Source organism: Astyanax mexicanus, chromosome 8 (genome assembly GCF_023375975.1).
Source record: "Astyanax mexicanus isolate ESR-SI-001 chromosome 8, AstMex3_surface, whole genome shotgun sequence".
NCBI lineage: Eukaryota > Metazoa > Chordata > Actinopteri > Characiformes > Acestrorhamphidae > Astyanax > Astyanax mexicanus.
The window spans coordinates 14,908,383-14,933,008 of record NC_064415.1 but is presented as its reverse complement, the minus strand read 5'-3'; the positions used below and the strand labels follow the sequence as shown (position 1 = coordinate 14,933,008).

The 24,626-nt window shown below is 41.3% G+C and overlaps 1 protein-coding gene across 1 annotated transcript in view; it reads left to right on the top strand.

Moving 5' to 3' along the window:
- Nucleotides 1-24,626, top strand: part of dnah2 (dynein, axonemal, heavy chain 2) — a 210,302-nt gene that overhangs the window by 72,820 nt on the left and 112,856 nt on the right. Inside the window, exons 22-28 of the mRNA XM_049482490.1 lie at nucleotides 1,362-1,518; nucleotides 1,805-1,979; nucleotides 7,387-7,550; nucleotides 7,642-7,803; nucleotides 9,511-9,614; nucleotides 11,010-11,166; nucleotides 13,577-13,659. Coding sequence (XP_049338447.1) covers nucleotides 1,362-1,518; nucleotides 1,805-1,979; nucleotides 7,387-7,550; nucleotides 7,642-7,803; nucleotides 9,511-9,614; nucleotides 11,010-11,166; nucleotides 13,577-13,659 — 1,002 coding nt within the window. The remainder of the gene's footprint in view (nucleotides 1-1,361; nucleotides 1,519-1,804; nucleotides 1,980-7,386; nucleotides 7,551-7,641; nucleotides 7,804-9,510; nucleotides 9,615-11,009; nucleotides 11,167-13,576; nucleotides 13,660-24,626) is intronic.

The window sequence follows — 24,626 nt, the reverse complement described above, 5'->3', positions numbered from 1 at the left end:
GTGCCCTGGTTTCCTCTCACCTCTGAAATTACACGCAGCAGGTGTGAATTGACTATGCTAAATTGCCCCTAGATGCAAAGGTGTAAGTGAATGCCTGTCTGTGGTGCCCTGCGATTGACTGGCACTCTGCCCAGGGGGTATGCCTGCCTTGAGCCCAAAATAATTCTGGATGGACTCCTGTAGTGCTGGGTGCTGTGTGCTCGAATCAGTATCACAATTAAATGAAATGAACATTTTACCACAATTACTATTAATAAATGATTATTTTATATTTTGTATAGTAGTTGTGTAGTAGCTCTGTATATGGATTCTCCTGCACATTGTATTGCACATTGTATTGTATTTAGGTCCAGTGTCTTAACAATCCATGGCAGGAAGCAGGTTGACCTCAGGTCTCCCCACTGGGAATCAGAGCTTGGGGGGAAAGAGTGAATCTTTCAAAATTGACCTGCACACCTTTAAGTTTGTACAGATTAGCCACCAGTCTTTTAAATGATCTACAGAATTACAGGTTGTTACAGATTTTTTGTAGACAGGGGTTTGAATGGGCTTTGTCCAGGGTTCCATACAAGCTATCAATGCCACTGAGTTATTTTGTTAAAGGGGAAATATTATGCAAAACCTATCCATTAGTTTAAAATCATAAATCAGTTGATAGATTTTGGTTTTATGAATCATATTCTTTTGTGAGCTATGTGGATAGCTCCCCTATTCTGACGGAAAAATAAGGAAATTTACATAGAACCACCCAGCATAGCACCAACCCCCAGGAGAGCCACCCACCCATTAGATTAGTTGAAAATCCGCCAATTTTGTCTGCTTTTTTTTTACGAGCATCGTGCATAAGACGCAGAGCACTGTGGCTACAGTCAAAGGAGGAAAGTCACACATTACGTGGTTGGCGACAGCTTATTTGCATAAAAGTGTCAGAGCACTTAAATGGCATCGTGCATAAAACGCTGAGCGATGTGGCTACAGTCAAAGGAGGAAAGTCACACTTTATGTGGTTAGCAAAAGCTTATTTGCATAAAAATGTCAGAGCCCTTAAATGGCTCATCCTTATTTTTAAAGGGGACTAAAATTAGCAAGGATAGAGCTGGTGAGATCGTTATGTGAGAATGATGTTGTGTAATATAAACTTCATAAACAAGTTCTGTATAACCCATAGACCTATTCTAATTAATTAAAAAATTAGTATAACCTGTCCTCTTTAATAGACGAGCAATGCATTATGTATCTCCATTGTTGTCAATGACCTTTGAACATTGTAGTCTATAGCATCATTTTGAGTCTGCAGGTACTGTATGCCTCAGGTTACATTCCTTTCAGTATGACATTTTGTTGTGTGTATGTTTATCCAGGCTTTCGCAGCCTCCTCAGACTCTGGTAGAGCTTGTGGAGGGTCTGAAGCTCCTGGAGACTCTGCAGGGGGATCTGAATAAAATCGAGAGCCAGATTCCTCCCATCCATGAGCAGTTTGCCATCCTGGAGAAATATGAAGTCTCAGTGGAACGCGAAGTGAGTGTCGCAGAGGACATTAGCGATTCTAAACACGCGCACTCGCTCAGAAATACTGACACACACACTCATGTATTTCAAGCAAGTCTGTCACCGAAGCTGACTTTAGATTTTACTCCCGATTTTCCTCCCCTCTGTGCCTGCCTGCTTCATTACCTCTGTGTTTTCACTTTCACACTCTCTACTTTGCACCTTTTTGTCTCCGTCTCTCTCCCTCTGTGTCTTTTTCTCACTGTCTACCTCCCTCTCTCCTTCTCTCTCTCTCTCTCTCTCTCTCTCTCCCCAGGTTCAGGACTTGCTTGAGGCTCTAAATGGGGAGTGGCAGGGGTTCCAGCAGGTGGTGATTGACAGTGACATCATGCTCAAGAAACACAAGGACAAGTTCAAGAGTGGCCTTTTCTTCTCTGCTGAGGAGTTCAAGAAAAAGATGCAGACCACCATGCAAGACTTCAACAGCACTGGTAAAACACACACACATACACTATAAACCGCCCCAATTTAGAAAAAGTTGGGACTGTATAGAGAATGCATATTTAAAATGCTATTTCATTTCATTGCGGACTGTATATACCCAATATATTTTATGTTTTATCTGGTCAACTTCTGTTCATTTTTTTTAAATTGATAATCACATAACAAGAGATTACTTTAGCAAACATTGGTCAAGCACTAAAATACAGTTACATTCACAAATGACACTTAAAACTTTACATTGCAAAATAAAAGCTTTACGTTAACCATGTCCAGATACAGTGTTGAGTTCTCTGCAGTGTTGTGCGTGAACAAGTTTAAAATAACGCGTTCATTGAACACGCTCATTTTTTTGTGAATGTTGAACTGAACGCAACACATTTTTTAATAAAGAACTTGAACGTGAATTAGTTCACAGAATGTGGCATGAACGGCAGACATCACTGTAAATGAACGTTGGCTAGTTAATAACATACTGGCAACGGCGCGGAGAGTGAGGAGCGCGGAGCAACGATGCGGAGATTACGGAGCGCGAGGGCGAGATAGAAAGAGAGAGAGAGAGATACAGAGAGAGAGAGAGACCAATGACGAGAGAGAGAGAAAGCACTGCAATTAAAAAGCCTAGTGGAAGTGATGCACGGAGACAGATTCTCCTTATGAACATTTTCATCACCTGGTAAGAAACCCACAATTGCAGTGTCATGAGCAAATGTCTACAATGAGCAGTTTCAAAAAACGTATAGTGATTTCTAGCTTGCAGTGTGAAAAAAAAGGATTTATTGGAATATCTCACGAAAAAAGTAAAATGAACTGAACTTTGAACTAGTTCAGAATTTAAATTGTGAACTTTGAACGTGAACTGTTCACTTTCTCAACTAGTTCAGAAAAGCTGTGAAATGTCACAACACTGGTTCTCTGGGCTCTGAGGCACCTGGGATGAACCATCACATAATGCAAACATTGATTATAGTAAGATAAATCAGTATTCAGTCTTATTGAAATTGAACTAGATGCTGTGTGCTGCTTACCAAAAATAAAAAAAAGGATTATCCAGGCTGTTATCAGTGATTGACGTCCAAAAGCTGGGGTCTAGCATACTTTTGGATTGTGACGGGACACTTTAATAAAAAAAATAATGCAGAAAGGAACGTTAAGATCTTGATTTCAAAAAAAAAAAAAAACAGTCTTTTCCAGAGGTGTCCATGCATTTTTCTACAAGAGAATGTAAAACCACATGCTGCACATGATATTGCAGAAACTTTTGAGTATCATTGTTGCAAACATACCCTGAAATATCGTCATAATATTTGCAACTCTTTTGCTTTTTGAGTGAATTTGCACAATACTGTATGTTAATACATTTGCATATCCTGCTTTTTTTGTTGTTCCTGACTTGTGGATATTCATGTTTTTCCATGGCGATCCCTCAGAATTAGAACACTTTTGTCCTGAAAAGGTATGAAAAGAATTCTCAGATTATCACACACACATAAACACACACACAGAGACAGGCATATGTGGGCCTTGATCGTGATAGGGCCCTCTTGTGCTAATCCCTGTATCCAGCACACATGAAAACACACAGAGTGTGGGCAGATGAGAGACAGGAGTTTTTGCTGTGTGTGTGTGTGAGTGTGTGTGTGTTTGAGGAAGGATACTGAGGTTATCTGCGCTGAGCTGAGAGGCACATACAGCAGGTTGGTGGTCAGCGCTGGCTACACTCCCCCCGCTGTGAGCTCCATATCTCTGCAGGGTTTTTGCAGCTCTAGGTCAGCCCTCTACATCTCTACATGGGCCCCGCTGCAGGCTTTCCATCCCCGAAGTCCGCAGGGAGCCAAAACAGTGGAGGTGGAAAGAGAGAGAGAGAGAGAGAGAGAGAAAGAGAGAGAGACAGAGAGCCATTCACCCCCCACACAGCCAAAAGAGCACGCCACAGCCAATTAAGTGTGTTGTAATCCTTCAGGTGCTGCGACAGCTCGCCAGCACCAGGGTGAGAAGCAGCCCTGCCGACAGGCCGTCCTTGGCGCATTCTCTCTCTTTGTCTCTGTCTGTCTCACTTTCTCTCTGTCTATCTGTCTCTCTCTCTCTTTTCCACTATTTCTCTCTCTCTCTCTTTGTCTTTCGCTCTTCTTCCTTCTCACTCTCACAAATTTGTGTGTTTTTCTCCGGTCCTCTCCACGTATGCTGTTTTCCTACCTCATCACGCATTCTGGGTGCACCTTTGTCTCCACCCCTCCTTCCCCTCCTCCACTACTACCTCCTCCCCCCTTTCCTTCCCCATTGTTTATCTGCTATTTATTCTCCGCTTCTATTAAAAATGAGATTGAAAAGTTCCTCCTTTTTCTCTGTCGCTTGTGTTTGCTGCCACCTCTCCTCCTCAGGACTCGCAACAAAGTCATGCTGTGCCAAAGAGTATCAAAGAGGACAAAGCTCCCGTCCTACTTTCCCTTCCCTTGTTCCTATCATCCTTCTATTTCATTTCTTCTTTCCCCTCGCTTCCCAGCCTTCTCCACTCCTCATCCTCACCTGCTTCCATCTTTTGTTTGCCAGTGTGTGGTTGTAGAAACATCTGTGAAGTCTTTAAAGTTTTTTTTTTTTTTTTTTACTTTATTTTGCTCACTCTTCTTACGTACTCTCGCACACTCTCGCGCTCTCGTCTGTACATTCATACTGACGAAAAAAAAACAAAAGTGAAAGATTTTTCCTCGCCTCTCTCATCTCTGATGAAGTTTGATGTTTAGAAACTATTCCGATTAGTAGAAGCCACACACCGCGCCGCACAGTGTAAGCAATAAGTGAAGGCGCTTGACATTCGCCCGCATTATTTCCCACAACTCCCCGTTCTTCCGTACGTGGGCTGGAACCTCAACTTGTTGAGGACGACTGGATTGTTTGGATTGTTCTGGAAAACAATGGCCGACTCCGGCAGGTTAATGAGGCCAGGAAGCCGCTTTGTGCCGAGTGAGATTAGTATTCCAGACTGAGGCACAGTCTCAAAAATATCACACTCATTCAAAGCTAGCACTCACTGCACAGCACACTTGTTCTCAAGGTGCCCCAATCCAAATCACAATCTAAACTTTCCTATAGATTACCTTAAATCATTTTCCTGCTCAGCCGGAATATATAAACTGGATCTTAAATATACTCTGGGTCTGGGCAGATCGTTGTTCTTCCATGCATGATGGCAGAAGGATTGGAACTGGTAGCAGCAACAGGGATGACGGGATGGGAGTTTGACTGTTTTTTTCAAACTCATTATAAACCCAGTCACACAGATGGCACGAACGAGGAGTGCTAGGAAAGAACCCACAGGAGCACTTATTCAAATGGGAAAGAAGCTACAGTAGAGTGTGCATGTGTGCATGCATAAAAAGTGAGTGAATGTGTGTGTTTGCGTGCTGGTGTTATAGGGAGGGTTCAGGAGATCAGATATCTCGTAAATCAAAGCTGTCGCACAGGCCATGAGAGTTCAGACCAGTAAAGGGAGCTGGGTCTGAGCCAGAACTCCCCTTCAACACACACACACACACACACACACATTTTTTTATGCAGTGTTTGGACCCAGGTCATACATGCTATGTTACACAGTATCATATATATATATATATATATATATATATATATATATATATATATATATATATATATATATACATATATGTCAAGAACAAATGGCAAACAGTGACTAAAGCTTCCAAAATCATGCTCTTCCTGGAGTTCTACCACCTGACTTGATAAACTGAACCCCCCAAATCAGAGCTCAAAAATTACCTCACACTTACACTGCATCATGAAGGTCACTCAGGCTTTCCTTTTTAACACAATACCTTGCCCCGCTTGTGTCAGAATAAAAGGCCTTTGTAGTCGGCCGTGCCGCATGACATTTGTGGAAATCAGAATTTATGGACAAAAGTTCTTCAGAGGATTGAATACTTTTAAATTAGACCTAATTTTCAACTTGTTAACATTTGAAAGGTCTTAGACATAAAATCATGAAAGACTGGTTTATGTAAAATGCTGTATAACTCATTTATTGTTTTATTAATAGTTTATTGGTCTGCATGTACCTGTATGGTTGGAAGGACACACCACTTTCTCATTTTAGTAGTCATAAATACAAAACAAATGAGCTTAATTAATTGATGTAAATGTATTTATGCAGTTGTGTATTACAAATATTATGGATGCAAAATGCTATTGACTATAGAGTGGCAGGCAAAATTTGAACAAAAATATATATAAACTTAAAAAATACCTTACTCTTACGTCGATAAGCAAGTTAAAGGTGATCTGATTTACATTCCTTTGGATCCGTTTTTTTAGTTACAAAATAACAAAAAAAAGTATCAAAAAAAAGTCAGAAGAATGGCCTGTACACTAAAGGACAAAAGTGTTGGGACACCTGCTCATTCATGGTTTCTTCTGAAAAAAAAGTTACTAAAGAGGACAGCCTGGATAACTGTCTCTACCCTCCAGGAAAGGCCTTCTTCCAGATTTTGCCTCACTTCTGTGAGGATTTGCTTGCATTCAGCAATAAGAGCATCAGTGGGATGAGGATGTTGAAAGACCACCAACCCAACTCAACCCCAGCTCATCCCAGAAGTATCAAATGGAGCACTATCATTACAGAAAATAATTATCTGCTCTGGAAAGTGCTATTCTATTGGCAGTTCTTACCTATGGCATTTAAGTCAAAGACAGTATTTATGGTATTTAATTGAATATGTTCTGGCTGCAACCCAAACCTAAACCCTGACCGATCCATACTCATGCTTAACAGTTGACAGGTGTTTATTTCATAAAATACTGCACCTTTTTGGCTCAGTGCAGTCAAAAATATATGTTTTAAAATCATCAATCTACATAATCAGGCATCTTATATACTTATATATAGATAAATGTTGCTTTAAACACAGCTGACACTGAATTTGGTGCTGGGGAAAGGTTTTCTTCTGATGACTTTTCCATGAGGGTCATATTTTTGTCAGAAGAACATGTGCACTACCACTCCAGAGTCTGCTAAATCTTCTCTGAGTTTTTTTTTGCAGTCAAACATGGGGTTTCTACCAATCCTACAAGGAAAGTATTATTCGTTCTGACATTGACTTTTTTTATTATAAATATTAATGAGAGTTTTCACTTGCTCTGTCACATTACACTTGTGTTTTTTTGCTAAACCGAGATCTCCTCAGTCCGGCTATGGAATAACATCAGAAAATCAGAAAAAAAAATTCTCATTTCTCACCCCCAGACTGTCCAATAAGAGCAATTTTACAGCCTTCAGCGTCTCACTGCAGGGCCCACAGTTATCTATTAATGCTAATGTGTGTGTGTGTGTGTGTGTGTGTGTGTGTGTGTGTGTGTGTGTGTGTGTGTGGTGTTTTGCATGTGCAGGTCCCTTTGGCAGTAATGTAAGCTCAGAGGCAGCCCTTGAGCAAATCTCTGTGCTCAGAGCCCAGCTTGAGTCCCTAAAGGAGGAAGAAGGCACAATACGACATGGCCTTAGTATCTTCAAGACTGAACAGCCCACTTCCAAAGACATGCAGAATCTGGAGAAGGTGTGTATCAATTATGGTTGTCATGCAAACTTCTAAATGCAGTGGCAGCACAATACAAATTGTGTGTGTGTGTGTGTGTGTGTGTGTGTAGGATATAGATTACCTGCTGCAGGTGTGGGAGATCTCTCAACAGTGGGATACTCATTGGGATGAATGGAAGGCTGGTCAGTTTGCCTCTCTACAGACAGAGAACATGGAAAGCACAGCACAAACCATGTACAAGAATCTCAACAAACTCAGCAGAGAACTAAAGGCAAGTATCTGTTCAGTTCTGACACAATCTCTAAATACATTTTTACTGAAACGTGTTGGTTGGTTGTCATTACACATCCTGATTCATATGTGTTTTAATCTGCCAATAAAAACTCAGATCAGAGTCTCTGTTTTGGGGTGCTTTAAAGCAACATTATGTAGCAGTTTAGCTTAAAATGACAGCTGGCTACCATTAATTATATGGTATACTAGCTTCATTCAATTACATTTACTGTATACAGAAAAAAGGCACCAAAATTCAAATCTGTCCATTCACATTCATGCAGTGTTTCCACAATTTGGATAGGTATCTAATCTAGGACTACGTTTGAAAGTGGCACAACAGTTTTAAAAGATTGGTGTGACATCTACATACATCTGTACAATAAAAATCATATCGGTGTAACATTTTTAGAGTACTGGTGGCTGTAATCAGCCCTTGTTACTGCTTAAGCTTGTTATGTTGGTAGGTGACTGTGAGGGAGATGCAAATCTGTGCAGGAAAAGAGAATTTACAGAGGTAACGGTACACAAACAGCCTTTCTTCTTTAGCACTAGTGCAAGTAGCAATGCTCAGTCACTACCAAAGGCCAATTTAACTTGAGTTCATTTTGCTGTTCCAGTGTATTTTCATAGTGTATGGGACCATACTGTACTGCACTAAGCACACTTTTACACAAATTTGCTAGTGTTACACAATCACTGTTAGTGTAAACTTAACACTAATTAATACTTGTGTTATACCCCCCATGTTGTGTTGGATTGGTATTAGCAGTTAGCAGTTATGTGACACTTGGGTTAGCAGGGCCTAGATATAATAGTAGAATAGATAGATCTGGATGACAGGATAAACAAAAGACACGATAATGGACAAGGGTGTCACACTGCAAATTAAGGATAAGGATTGCTCACTGGCAAATTTCTTCTGTACCACTATTTTACAGCACTACCATGAAATTCAGCTTCTGCTTCAAACCTATCAATAGCAGTGAACGCATACACATTCACACTAGTGATTAGCACAGTGAGAACACACACCTTTGTGCCTGGGGAGTATTTTAGTATTTGTTATGTACACTACCGCTGGTCCTATGAATTGATCCAGTGATTTTCTTGTCCCAGAAATCCTGCTTCTCTAATCTAATTCTCCCAGAAGTAGATTCTATATGTGTTTCTTACCTTGAGGGCTAATTAGTCTTTACATTTAGTTATACTGTATTAACCTTTCTCACTGCAGCTTCATAACCTCTCCTCCATTCCCAGCCACACCCCCCCAGCCGCACACACACATATACTGGCACATAGACATACTGATTCCTTAAGCCACTGGGCCGGAATACCTTCTATCCCCATCCTCTCACACACACACACTCCACGCTCCACACTCAGTATAACTCCTGATAGACATTCTTTTGTTTAGCTAATTATCCTCTAAAGCTAATTTAGTTTCACTTCTCAGTAACTTCGGTGTCATTAGGCTGTCATTAGCTTTAAGCAGATTAGAAACACCTGCTTGATCGAGGCCCCCTGGGTGCACTTTTCAACTGACTGGGGATCAGTGGATCATGGCACAATGCTCAGCTCTTAATGATTTACCCTGCAGTGGGATAGTGATGATTAAAGTGTGTGAAGAGGCTGATGGTGCTGTGTGAATGAGGTTTTGATGGACTGTTTTATAGCCGAGTCTGCTGTTGCTGTGTCATTGTAGGACAAACAATGGGAGATAGTGGAGTTCTCCAAGAACAGGATCGAGCAATTCAAGAGAACCATTCCCATGATATTGGACCTGAGGGATCCGGCCATGAGGGACAGGTAAGGAACAAAGACACCTATCCAACCAGATGTTAGCAACACCAGTCACTTCTTCTTACCAATGATGGAGGTTCATGATTTCAGTTATGTTACCTTTTACTTGCTGCATGTGCAGAAATACATTTTTGTCTCTTTTTGCAAGCAAGGATAGAAAATTCTGGTTCTGGACTGCTGGAAAACAGCACAGTGTGGTGATTTTTCTCCTCAGACACACCTACTAAACCTATTGATTAGCTAATGAGTTTAGTCAGGTCTATGGGGCCGAAGATCATTATCCCTGCCTGTAGCTTCTGTTCACAAATCTATTAAAAGAGCACTTGAATAAAAGCTGTGGCTGACTCCTGACTGAAGTGAGCTGCACTCAGATCAGTGAATCACTTCACCTCATCTCATATAGCTCCCATCACTCTCTCTGCCCCTGCTCCTCTCCCACCGAGCCCACAGAGTCCTATCTGGCGTGCTCCTGTGAAGACATTACTAAACGTCTTCCCATTGAGACTGTTACCCTTTTCCCCCGGACCCTGTCATACTTCCTGTCAGCTCCCAGATTGGCTGTGGCATTCCCAAAACAACAGCCCATCCGGCCCAATCAGGCCTGTTTTGACAGCCCCAGCAGAGACAGCCCAGACGGCCACAGATCCCACTCTAATAGCAAGCGGCTAATCACCACTGATGTAACCCTCTGCAAGATACTTCCTAGCATCCTACGCTAACCTGCTGTGCACACAAGGGAAATGGAGGAAAATAAACATAAGATTACAAGCTTCGGATGTTGTGGAGCGCGAGATTGAGGGAGAAAGAGAGAGAGAAACAAGCGCTCTGTTAAGACGAGCCTGTCCCAGATGGCCCAGGCTGAACCTCAAGGGTGTGAAATGTTGGCTGAACGGCAGCTTAATATTGAGAACATGCCGGCGCTGTGATCGCGGTGGATCAGAGTAAGGGTGGAAAAGGCATGGCAGACTGGTAGTCAGTCGTGGAATATTTTCTTCTTTTAACGGAGATAAGCCAGATGTGCCAAAGACTGCAGCTTGTCCCAGGGGGGGTGAGAGAACTGTAACATTTATGAGCTGTCATAGGCTAACACACACGTCAATTGTAGAATGGGAGCAGGACACTCGACCGACGCTAAAACTGACACTGACATCTCTTTACACGCCAGATCTGGTGCAGCCTCGGATGACTGAGCATCGAGGTGGATCTTACGGATGTCTTTCCAAGGTCCTGAAATTAACTCGGGGCGATTAATTGTTTCAACTCAAGCATTAAATCAGTGTTTTGCATTTAAATATCCAGGTATGCCCTTCAATTATCAGGGGTCACGGAAGGTCACTTGAAGGTCAGGCTCTTTCCAGCCCAATAGTTTGAGTCATTTTAGAGTTTTTTTTTTTTTTTCAGGCACTGGAATCAGATCAAGCAGGAGATGCAGCGCTCCTTCGACCACAACAGTGCAGAGTTCACCCTGGAGAAGATTGTGGCTCTGGGTCTGGAGCAACACGCTGAGCGCATCTGTGAAATCTCTGGAGCTGCCAGGAAAGAGCTCTCCATAGAACAGGTACAGGAACAGAACACACAGCCTGGAGCTTCCTTTTCCAGTATCTCTCTCTCTACTCTTCATCTTTATGGCTTTTTCCATAGTCAATTCTCTCATGTCGCCCACCCTTCTACACTTCTGTTCCCTGTGTCCACCTTTCTAGAGGCATTTTCACTCTATTCACACTCGTATTTTTATCCTGTTCACTCTCTGTTTACTCACACACCCTTTGATGTTTAAGTTAAGCCTCCACACTTTTAGCTCCTGCCCTGGGGTCTCCTCCCCTCCCTGAGAAGAAGTCCTGCAAGGTCCTTTAAATCTTTAAATGGGCGGAGGAATAGCAAGGTCAGGATTAGGAGGATGAGGCCATGGCAGAAAGGTCAAAGATGGCATCCTGAGAGTAACAAAATACACTCACTTGAGAATTCTTTAAGCTCACAGAGGGACCTTGTATGTGTGTGCTGCCCTTGCACAGCGAAGGTTTGAATTAAACGTGGAGTTGAAAGGTTATGGGGGGAAAGGGGTGAGGGTCTATCAGAGTACTGTAGAAATATTAGGGTCAGAGTCACTATTGGATTGAGGTGTTCAAAGCAAAACAATGATTTGTCAGTGAGGGCAGCGCATGATGAAAGCTGCGTTGTTACTGGTGGAGGCGGCTCTCGGGGGGCTCCAGTGGAAGGTCCTGTGTGGCGGCTGCAGGGGGAAATGAGCCCCGCGCTTAATTTCCTGTACATCAGCTCTCGCCGGCCTTGCGGAGGAGAGCCCTTGCCTGTCAGCCAGGATACTGTGGGAGTCTCTCTCTCTTTCTCTTTCTCTCTCTCACCCAGTGTGCCTTGGGATTCTCAGACGCGCCGCTCTGTGCTCACAGAGGTTACAAAAACACTGTTTTAGCGGCTGAGCGGCGGCGGGAGAGCAGACCTGTTTGAAGAGCCTGGAGCCCCCAAAGCACAGCACAGTTCACTTAGAAGTCACTAGTTAGAAAGAGTGAGAGAGAAACGAAATAGAAGGCGACACCAGTGCGTTTTTTCACAAGGCCGGCGTTTCTTCCCTCTGACGCTATGTGAAGGTTGGACTGGCGACGCTCAGATCAATGCTTTACCCTGCCTGCGAAGACCCCCCGAGACTAAAGACTGCCCGTCCAGCTCAGACCCATCACTGTGTTCCCAGAGGTGGACTGTTCCTGCTAACTGGGCTTTTTACACTTAAGGTTGAACAAATATGTCACAAAACAATACAATCATACCTAAATATTTAAATTGTTATTAAACCCCCAGCATTGATGTGAAGCAGTGGATCTGTGTTCTCTGGGATTATGGTGCTCCATCCAATGCTTTTGCTATACCCTTGATTGTAGAAGGTGTTCTTTTTCATATAGTGTATCATTGTATTGTATAAGTGATCGTAGTTAAGTTTAAATCTGTCAGTTGTTTTTGTTGTTCCTAAATGCAGTGATGAATGAACCAATAGAAAAGCTCCAAAATTATTTGTATTCAAATTGTTGGATTAAGACATTGAGTAATTACTTGTTTAATTACACAAGTGTCAAACTGATACAAGTACCTGTACTCTGTAATGCATGTGACAGTAAATACCTCAGCAGTTACATTGTTATTACATTATAACTACAGTTATTTGAATGTATTTTACATTAACTTAACTTGTTAAACAATAAGGCATTTTTTTCTTTATTCTGTAAAGTTACTATTTTAAAGATATGAGCGTTTTCATGCCAGTTGGTTGTTAGCTTCATATGCACACTCCCAAATTTCCTTCGGGATAAATAAAGTATCTATCTATCTATCTATCTATCTATCTATCTATCTATCTATCTATCTATCTATCTATCTATCTATCTATCTATCTATCTATCTATCTATCTATCTATCACTGTGTCGGAAAGATATTGAGACACATACTCATTAATTTTTTCTTCTAAAATCAAAAGTAAATAAAAAAAGAGTTCATTTGCGTTTTATTTGAAGAATCGGTGCCTTCTGACCAGGAAATACTTTCCTCTGTTAGACAAGCTGTGTGTGTGTGTGTGTCAGCAATGGGTTCATAAGAATCAGTGCTGACCTTGTGCATCCTTTAATGGCCACAATTTGCCCAACTTCCAGTGGCTGATAACACAAAATCTGCTGGGATTGCATGACTGTTAAATTAACATGAAGCAGAATCTCACAGGATTGTTTCCAGTGTCCTGTGTAAGAAAGTTTAGTCTGAGAGCAGTGGGGGGGGGGGGGGGGGGGGACTTTCACAGTAACAGCATAGTGTTCAGCCTAAAGTCCTGAGTTAATATTTATGTGGCAGTATTTCTATTTTGATTCTTTAGCAGCACAAATGACACAAAATTGATGGGGGATCCTCAGAGATGTATAGCAGAAGTAACCATAACGCTGCTAATGCATGCCTTTGTTTATTTTTTCCATAGTCTCTGGAAGGAATTGCAAAGACATGGGAGGAGACATCATTGGACATCGCTCCTTACAAAGACAAAGGTCACTACAGACTGAGGTAAGCATTGGCATAGTTGAGGGTCACGCAGTCTAAGGTCAAGAGGTCGCAGACACTCAGGTGCTCCAGAGAGGCTGCTGAGAGAATTAATGAGATGATTAGAGCTCTCTGAGCCTCTATTCAGTTACAGTGAGAGAAGCCATGTCTCTCCTTAGGGGCCCTATTTAGGGGCGGTCATGCTTTAAAGTGCAATTAAGATAAATTGCTGCTCTGCATGTTATCACCATCTATTTCTTCAGCTTAGATTTAAGGCTGCCAGACAGAGAAAGCCCCATAGTAGACAGTTAACATCAGATGATATGCATTTTTTTATCATTGGTTTTTAATGGCATTGTTAATGATGTGTCATTATTCTGAGGGTCTGCTCCCAAAGACGTGACACAGCAGCAGCCAGTTCTTAGCGGGAATGTGGAGAAGCAGGACAGCGTCTCAGAGCAGAAGTAGCAAATGTCACAATCTGTGTTTTTCTGGTAAACAACTCCAGTTTATTTTTGGTGCCTGTACGAGAGAATGACTCCTGATGCCGTGTGTCTCCACGGTGGCCTTTCTGACCTCCTGTTTTTGAAAAACGCAGCAAAAATAAAAGACCACTTACACACAAACACAGAAACACACACAGAGGCGAACCTACTCTGCTGAGCGGTGCGCCCGTCCAAATCAATCATTCTGCACTGTAGGCCCTCTTTGAATGGCTGACCTCCCTTAGCACGCGCATGCAACAGCCCAACGATCGCCTCCTGGCGCCATGGCCCAAAAGATTCGATTTGTGGCGTAATTCTCTTTTAAAAAATCCAACAATCACAAACACTGTTAGGGGACACAGTATGGAAGCTGCTTGTGTGCACCCACACACACACACAAACCCACCCACACACGTACAAACCAGGCCACAGCAGACAGTTTGTCTTGTGTAGTCGGTCGTTACAGCCCTGGCCCTTCAGCAGCATTCCACCTCTTAATTGGAGAGTTGTCCTAATTGACTTTGCCTAATTGATGTATTGAATTATTTTTACCACCGCCTAATTGAACCATAACTTTCATGTGTTCCCAGTCGAAGGGTAATTGGCGGGAGTTTTTTCGTGCACAGAGAGGGAAGCTGGCCGTCCGCAGAGAGGCCGTTACTGGCTTCATCAGACGCACCGTTATGGTGCCTTAATGTGAATATATTAGCACCAAAGCAAGCTAGAAGCATAGAAAACACCATTTCTCAATATGATGGAATAGTGCGCTGCAGGAGAGTGCTGCTACATGCAAGAGTGCAGTAATTCATGTGGTATTATGATATTAGTCTGGTTGGCATACCCAGTAGCCCCTGGGTATGCAAGAGAGAGAGAGTTTGAGAGAGAGAGAGGGAGAGCAAGAGAGAAAAGGAGATGCGGACACAGCGACAGAAAGGGAATAGGGAAAATTCATAGAGGGAATTTTAGGATTTCAGCAAGCAGGCCATGCTGCATGGTTACGCGGCTTTAAAGGGTTTTCCTAGAGTCCAGTACTGCTGCATATAGCACACAGAGAGCAGAATAAAATGCTTATGCATTCAAGTAGAGCTTGGAGAGCCCCTGCAAAACATCATTAACATCAATCTCCGTAGAACGCACCCCAGAAACACATCGCCCAAATTCCACAGCCAAACAAGTCAAGAGTCTATTACACAACGTAAACTCCTCTATCTCTAAATAAATAGATTCTCCGGGACAGGGGGCAAAATTTTCTATTTGAAAGAGCTCAGATGGTGGTATTAGCATTTTGGTGTTTGATTGAGACCATCGGGGAGTTTCATACAGCATGCATTACCGTCAATTATTCAAACAAGCCTGAGAGAACTCAAGAATAGAGAGATTCGCACAGTGCATGGAAGCCAAACAAACACTCTAATCTAATGGAATCATTTGTACCACCAAACCCCATCCCTGGGGTTACAAGTTTGCTAGAAATGGCTCTAGGCACATCTATATTCAGCTGTAGGCTTTGTGATTGGGAGTTTGCGTGTGTGTGGGGGTGCATTAGCATGTTTGTATGTGCATGAGCTGAAAATAAAATCGACTGTGTTGTTTCTTTTTTTGTAACAGTTACTCAGATCCCTTTTCAAATTGTATAACTCTACTCTGAGTATCTATATGCATATAAGCTTTAGACTTTATTACAGTTCTCACCCTTTTAAATAATCTCTGGCTATGGCATGCAGTCACATAAGTTTTTTTATTAATTGTTTGCATATTTGTATTAATCTTGAAGTTTATAAAAAAAGTAGTTTATCGTTGCATGTGGGGCAGCATGTGCTTTTGCATAGGCTTATATATATATATATATATATATATATACACTGACCGGTCACTTCATTAACACTGGCTCCTTGTTCATATGGTCATTGTTCATTTCATGAACCACACAGAAGTGTCACTACTGGACTGAGAATAGTCCACCAACCAAAAATATCCAGCAAACTGCGCCCACAGGGCATCACCCTATGACCACTGGTGAAGGACTAGAGGATAACCGACACAAACTGTGCAGCAGATGAGGTCCTTTCTCTGCCTTTATATCCACAATGTGCAACTGCAGTATGTAGTACAGAGTCTCAAATAGAAAGAGAGACAGTGCGTGAACACAGTGTTTAAAAACTCCAGCAGCACTGCTGTGTTTGATCTGCTCACTCATATTAGCACAATACACTCAATAACACATGACCACCATGTCAGTGGCACTGCAATGATGTGGCCGGTGGTCAGTGTATACACACTAAATGTTGGCAGCCTAGTACAGATTTGTTTTAAATATGTTTAAAATTATTTTAAATATTTTTTACAGGAGAAAATATATGAGTCTCTTGTGAAAACTACTGCCAGTGATCAATTCTAGACATCTAAATGTGCGTTAGTTAGGATGTCACAAATGACAAAGCTTTCTTCTATAGTAGTATATTCATTCTACACTGTTAAAAAAGACATGCTTTATGTGTTCTTTTGTGAGTTCAGACCATGCCATTCCTATATGATAATATGGGAGTAAAAGGAAAAGACCTTTTTACACAGTTTTTAAACATAAAACATTTATGCAAATGTAGTTAACCCTTCACAGCGAGTCTGGTGCATTTTTTTCAGTTGTATTGTCAGCTGTTTTTTTTTTTTTGGCTATAGCTTTCATTTCTTTTCTTTCCACAAACACAAATGTTTGTTCCGCAACTCTGACATTATACTGGTCTTGCTGAACAGATCTCAGCATCGATTGATCACTCTGACTTCAATGCATTTGATAATACAGAACATCAAACTTGAACTTAAACCTGAAATTATGCAGTGGCAATCTTTTGGTGTAAAAGACTATGAATTATTATTATCTACATGCTGTAAAAAGGACTTTAAGAGTGTGGGGAAGAACTCTGAGAACGTTGGGCCGGAGTTTAAGTGATTTCTGATTTTAGCTTAACGACCAGAAAGATTATGGAAAATTAAGGAAATTATGGCTGATAGAGCAATGAGTTTTTTGGAGGAGTGACAGGGGAGCGGTGGGCTTCAAACGTGTTATCATGGACACATAAGGTAGAGATGAAATTTAAAGGAAGGAGGGAAATATTCAGGAATAATCCTTCTCCCCCAAAAAATCCCTGGAAATGTTATAACTCCTTTGAGTACAGGCAAATATCTTCTTATTATAATCTTTATGTTTACAGTAATTGTTAAATCTGGTATAGCCATGTTGTAGCTATGTGTTCTGTGTGTGCTATCCTCCTTATTATCTTAGATATGATGGACATGATGGACTATAATATTGCTGACTTGTTTTAAAATGAAGCTTATTAAAATTGCATATTGACATCAGTATCAGCCACATCAGGTATTAATTATCAGTTGTCATTACTGGCAGGGCGAATCCATATCATTGCATCTGTCGAATAAATCTGTGTGTGTGTGTGTGTGTGTGTGTGTATCTTAATATGTGACGTGTAGGGCGTGCTGATATGCCAGGCCCTGAAGGCTGTGTCTCTTTTCTCTGAGCTGTCATCCTCCCGCAGTCACATCACCCTCTCACGCCCACCTGAGAGAAGCTAAGAGAGAGAGAGAGAGATGGAGGGAGTGAGAGAGCAAGAGAGGGAGGGACAGAGAGGGGTGTTGTCACACTGACAGGTAGGGAGATGGAGAAAGAAAAAAGGGAGAGGAGAAGGGATAGAAAAGGGTAAAAAAGAGAGAGGGAGAGCTGGCGCCCGGGAGCTTAAAGAAGTCCCTGTGACACGCCAATCTCCTCTCCTATTTATAGCGGCTCAGATCTTGCAGCGCTGCGAGCGGACGCTCATTCGCTCTCTCTCCTTTTTCCCATGAATCTCTCAGCTTGTTAACACACATAGATCTCGTGTAGGAAAAGAGAGATTCCGTCAGGGCTATTCTTTCTTCTGCTTCCTCATTTACTCCCTCGCTCTCGCGCGCTGTCTCTGGCATATTGAGTAAACACATGCACTCATTATTTACTGGAATGCCTCCTCATCTCCTCCATAGCCAAACAAGTAGACATGCTTTCTAATTTTCTCTAGCCCTCCTCCCCCTTTCTCTCCCTCGCTCACTCTTGCTCCCTCTCTCCTACTATTTCTGCTGCCATAGAATAACCACTTATGATTCCCTTAAGGACAGTTCCTAAAAGAACAATTTTAAAATAATTTTCCTAGTTTAGTTGCAATAAATAGGTTTGATATAGAATGTATGCGCTGTAAAGTTGCAACATGTTGCGACTGGACTTCCATTTCAAACATACAGTACCAGTTATGGACCGTGTTAAACCTCTCTCACAAGATAACACCTCATAATTTTTTCCGTTGTGGGTCTTTCCGAGCCATCCTCTGAAGTAACACTTCATGATCAATTTATATACGTCTACCCCATGACTTTTTCATACCATTGCATATCTGCCAATTCAACTGACAGATTAGCTATTTAACCTCATCCAATAACATTAATGGTTAAAGGGTATTTTAACTTTGATCCAAGGATCATTAGTTTGAATCCTGGATTGTGCTGCTTGCATAGGCTATCAGAGCTGGGGTGATGCACTTTTCTACGAGGGTGCTGGCTACTCAGCAGTGTAAAAAAGAGGCCGTGGCTGACTTCACCTGTGTTGGAGGTGGTGTGTAGGTGTGCTAACCTTCACTGCTAGTGATAGGGAGAGTTCATACGAATCCAAATTGGAGAGAAAACGGGGTAAAATTGATAAAATGCATTAGAAATCCTGAAATGCCTTGTGAAAGAAGCATTATATAGTGTGTAGTATGGGCAAAACAAAGGAAATTTGCATATTTCAGTCTTAAAGGCTTAGTACCAGCAACACTCTGTTTATTCTTAAAGCAGGGGTTCCCAGACTGCCCACTGCCATGGCCAACTGAATACACAAGCTTTTTCAGCCTCCAGTTCTTAAGTGTTGTTAATTTCCCCTGAATAAACTGCTCTTTAATGGAGCCATCTGACGCTCCCATGCACTGTAGCTCCATGTATAACATGGTTAAAAGATTAACCTGAATAAAACCAAATGTATTTCTTTTTTTGGGTATGAGAGCTTCTGCGGTTGGCCAGGTTGCTCAAAGCATCACCATATTTCAAACCTCTGCCATATTAATAGGGAACAGTGTATTGTGCAGCACTAGTTATTTCAGTTTAGTTTAGGTGTTATTAGGTTTTATAATGATCTCTGCATTGATTTATTCCTGTCACACGTTGTAGCTGTGCATATGACTATTTAACCTGCATGGACTTTTACATTAACACTGAGCATGTGTCCTATACTTGCCATACTGCTCTTACATTAGCCATAGTTCCTCATTATCTCACTCTCCCATTGTTTTTGTTATTTTACATGATGCTTTTAACCAGAGCAACTTACAAAGTTCTTCCTATTAAAGAAGTAGGCCAATGTAGTGTTAGGAGTCTTGCCCAATGACTCTTATTGGTGTATCACAGTATAGACACACAGACCTGAAAACTGAACCCCAGTTTCCCACATGATGTGGTAGCTCATAAGCAGGCGGTGATGTTATCCACTGAGCCACACTAATCATTTGTAATTTGTAATTTATCGTGCTGTCCGGTGTTAACCAGAGAAGGCTGGATTCCCTTTTTGAATCTTGGTTCCTCCAAAGGTTTCTTGCTCTCAGTCTGAGGGATTTTTTATACTTGTTGCTGTTGCCTTCGTGCTTACTCAAAAAAAAGATTGGACCCATTTCTGCATTCTGCATTCTGCATCCAAAGCTGCATTGTGCCAACATTCATTGTAAAAAGCGCTATATAAATAAAATTGAATGGAATTTAACCGTTACAGTAGACTGTATCTTGTTTTGTAATTTTTTGTATCATATTGTACTTTGTCTAGTGTGTTAGTTTGCTGTACAGTTTTGTTTGGTGTTGTTTTAAAGAAACCCAAGTGAGAAAACTCCAAGTGTGCCTATATTGAGAAACCTAAAATAATTCTACCCATTCAAACCCTTTCACAACATTTCTGTTGGTTTGAGGAATGGAATTTGACTTTGGCTATTCCAAAATGTAGATTTTTTTTCTGCTTTTCTACATTTACTTTACTTTAGGGTGGCATGGTGGATTAGTGGTTAGCATGTTTGCCTCCTATCACTATGGTCCTGGGTTCAAGTCCCCATCTGGTTAAAGTTTCTCCCTGTGTCCATGTGGGTTTGCTACTGGAAGTCTGGTTTCCTCCCACAGTCCAAAAAACATGCAGATCAGCTAAATTGGTTACTTAAATTGGCCTTGAATTGCTTTCTCTAAAATTGCTCAGAAATCGTTGCTCTAAACTGCTTTTGAATTGGTTATCCTTAATTGCACTGATATGTGTATGCACTATATATGTGTGTGAATGCATGAATGTGTAATTACTTTTCTGTATACATTGATATGGACTTTTCACTTTTCACTCTATGCTGGGCCAGTGCCTTAGTGCGTGATTCAGACCTCCAGGTGGATGGTGATGTCCGGTTCAGAGTATGCTGTAATTGATTGGCTGCCAGTTCTTGCCAGTGTGTTAAATAAGGCTTGTACATGTTGGTTGTGTGCTGAGTGTCAACGAATTCACGTAGTATATGATTGTGAAGTGTCCTTGCGTGTCTACAAAGAGATTACGTCAGTGTAGTTTTATTTATTCATTCTTTCTTTAATGCTTCAGTGTTTATGGTCATTGTCTTGCTGCATGACCGACCTATTATAGTTAAGCTTTAGTTCAGGGTCAGACACCCTAGTATTCTCTTGTAGAATTTGAAGGTACAATCCAGAATTCATAGGTTCGTCAATAATGGCAAGCTGTCTTGGATCAGAAGCAAGAAAGCAGTGTCAGGTTTGTATACCATGGACCTCATAGGGGATTGGTGAAGGTCAGCCCTTTATAAGGGTTTCGTAACCTTTTTCAGACTGGTGCATTCAATAGCTATTGTCCTGAGGTCCTCATGAATCTCCGTTGTCTGAATCACGGCACACTTGTGTGGTGAAGACCAGTCTTTAATAGGGAAGACCCAGGGTTATGTTCTTGAAATATGTGAAAGGCCCCCTAAATGCATTGCTGTAACTTGTTTAGATCCTATAGAAAAGTATTGCCAATATAATAGGACTCTCTAGAGCAAATGAACATTAACCTATTAATGGGTCACCCATTGAGCTTTGGAGCAGTGGGATGCCAGTGATTCATCAGGTAGTTCAAGGTGAGGTAAATATTATACAACACACATCCATGCAATCAAATTCTCACAGCTTCAGTGCTTCAGAATCTAGTATCTAGTATAGTATAAAGCCTTCTCTGGACAGAGATGAATTATTTTTATTAACCTTGATTAGGCCTGTCATAATAATTAAATTAATATAATTACTGTACAATATGTGGAAATGACATCAATCATTTTTGCTGACCTTGTGTTTGTATATGAGCGACTTCACCAATAGTTTAGTCAGTCATGCAATGACCTGCAATGTCTTTTAAAATATTGTGATTTAAATTCAGTTTATCTTTTGCATAATCATAAAAACAATGGCAGTAAATGGTCTTAAAATTTGACAATAATAACAATAACAATGTTCTTTGCTTTATTTTCCTCAGACAAGATGGATTTGATAAAACAAAATTAAGCTGCATAATCTCTGCTGTTCTATAGCTCTGGAAAAAAAATAAGAGAACACTCCAGTTTTTGAAAAAAGTTTTAAGAGTTCAAAAATCAATATTTGGTGGAATAACCCTAGTTTTTAATCACAGTTTTTTTACATTTTCATGTTTTCCTCCACCAGTCTTACACGCTGCTTTTGGATAACTTTATGCCACTCCTGATGCAAAAATTCAAGCAGTTCCGCTTGCTTTGATGGCTTGTGATCATCCATCTTCCTCTTGATTATATTCCAGAGGTTTTCAATTTGGCAATCAAAGAAACTCATCACTTTTAAGTGGTCTCTTATTTATTTCCAGAACTGTATATGATTCAGACAGTTTGTCATGTGTCAAAGACAGTGTCAAACTTCATGTGTTATACTTAATATGCTGGACTATATACACACCTTGTGCATGTTTTGCTATTCTTATACATAATCTTCTTCATGGCACTTATTACTGGACATGCAGACACAGACCGTTGGGTAGATAAACACTCTCTTGGACTATCTTGGAGATGATAGTCATTAAGGGAGGTTATGTTCTCCCCGTGCTCTGCTTTTATCACATTAGAGAGGCTTGTGTGTGTGTGTGTGTGTGTGTGTGTGTGTGTGTGTGTGCACGCTTGTCTCCCTGTGTGATTTAGTGCTTACAGTGTTTACTCTCCAAATGCAATGTGAGGTCTCAAATTATAACTCAGCCCAGGTCGAGCAGCTCTCTCCGACTTATCGCCATTGATTTGTGTCTTTATTATGTCTGTAGTGAAGACAGGCCAGCGCCACTGCGAAGCACAACACTGCCACCTAGTGCCAGTGCACGTCCCCCGTGTGTCTACCAAGGTGCGCATGCATGTGTGTTTATGAGACACATGGAGATGGATAGATAGAGACAGAGAGAGTGGAGGAGAGAGAAGGAGAGGGATGATTTTAGGTTGCTGTTTCACCGCTGCTGCTGCTGCTGCTGGAGGAAGCTGGAATGTTCTGGCCATCTGCTGCAGATTAGAATTAGACCTGCAGCCCAATTCAATTAGCATCCAAAGCCAAACCCACTGATTGGAGAGAGAGAGAGAGAGAGAGAGAGAGAGAGAGAGAGAGAGAGAGAGACAGAGAGAGAGAGAGAGAGAAGGGTATAAAAGTAGGGTATAAAAGAGGGTGGAGAAAGAATGGGAGAGTAGTGAGGTAGAGAGAGAGAGAAGCAACAGAAAAAAAGAAGGAAAGAAGAGAGAGAGTGAGTAGGGTATACGAGAGGGTGGAGAATGAATGGGAGAGTAGTGAGGTAGAGAAAGAGAAGGAGTAAGGCAGAGAGAGAGGGGGCAAAGAGAAAAACGGAATAGGGCAGTAAGAGTAGGGGACAAGAGACAGAGTGAAAGAGTGATAAAGGAAAGGGGCAAAGACAGAATCAGAGAGAAAGGATAAGAAGAGAGATAGAACAAGAGAGTGGAAGAAGAAATAAAAAACAAGAAAGTGGGCAAAGTGAGAGAAAACGAAAACAGGCCAGAGAGAAAATAAGAGAGAGATGAGGATAGAAATAGAGAAAAAGGGCAGTAAAAAAAGTAAAAGAAAGCAAAGGGTTCCTAAAGGCAGAATGAGAAAGTGTAAAAAAGAGGAAGGGGCAAAGAAAAATATGAGAAAAACAGAAATGAGAAGGGAGAGAAGGAGTTTGAGAGAGAGAGAAAAAATAAAAGGGCAGTAAAAAGAGGTGAAAAGAAAATGTGTGAAGAGAACGAGAGAAGAAATGGAGAGAAAGAGAGCAAAGAGAAAAGGGAGAACAAGAAAAAGAGAAGGAATGGAGAGAAAGAGAGCAAAGAGAAAAGGGAGAACAAGAGAAAGAGAAGGAACGAAGAGAAAGAGAGCAAAGTGTGTACGAGAGAAAAAAGCTCTGGGAAAAAAAGAGTGAAAGAAATATAAATGTTCAAAGAGAAAGTAAAGGAAGACAAAGGAAGGAGAGATAGAACAGAGAGAAAAAGGAAAAAAGAACAGAGAGGGAGAAAGGGCAAGACAAAAGGAAGAAATGGGTGAAAGTACTCATTTCTCACTGATAAACACGCCATCCAGCTGTGGAAGAATGGAAATGACATGGCCTGCCCAATGTGCCTTCCCACACACACCACAGACACCCGCACACTCTCTCTCTCTCACACACACACACACATACACACAAACACAAAAAAACTCTTACACAACAACCCTATTGAAATCAGTTATTGAATTGTGCTCATGATGAAAAGAACCACTATGCTGTGTAAACGTGGAGGTTTTGTCATTCATGGCTGTGTTCTCCATTAGTCTAAACTCAGCCCTGCCAGCCATTTGGTACTGATTACTCTGCAGCCTTTGAAATGTGTTGTGGTGTGTCTCTTGAGTTGTGTATGCTGGGGATGATGCACTGATCTACCCTTTTTTCTCCTCATACTCTTTCTGATCTCATGGGAGTATTAGTTATATTACTCTAATATTTCATTGCACCACCTTTAGCTTTGATTGTGTCACAAGATGATCGAGTCTGACCGCTGCACAAAGCAGCACTTCTCCAGCACATCCCAAAGATTCTCAATGGGGTTAAGTTCTGGACTCTGTGGTGAACAATCCATGTGTGAAAATTCTATAAACTACGGACAACATTTCTCCCAAATTCCAAATCAAAATATTGTCATTTAGAGAATTTATTTGCAGAAAATTAGAAATGGCTAAAATAACAAAAAAGATGCAGGGCTTTCAGACCTCAAATAATGAAAGAAAACAAGTTCATATTCATAAAGTTTTAAGAGTTCAGAAATCAATATTTGGTGCAATAATCCTGGTTTTTCTTTGCATCTTGGCATGTTCTCCTCCACCAGTCTTACACACTGCTTTTGG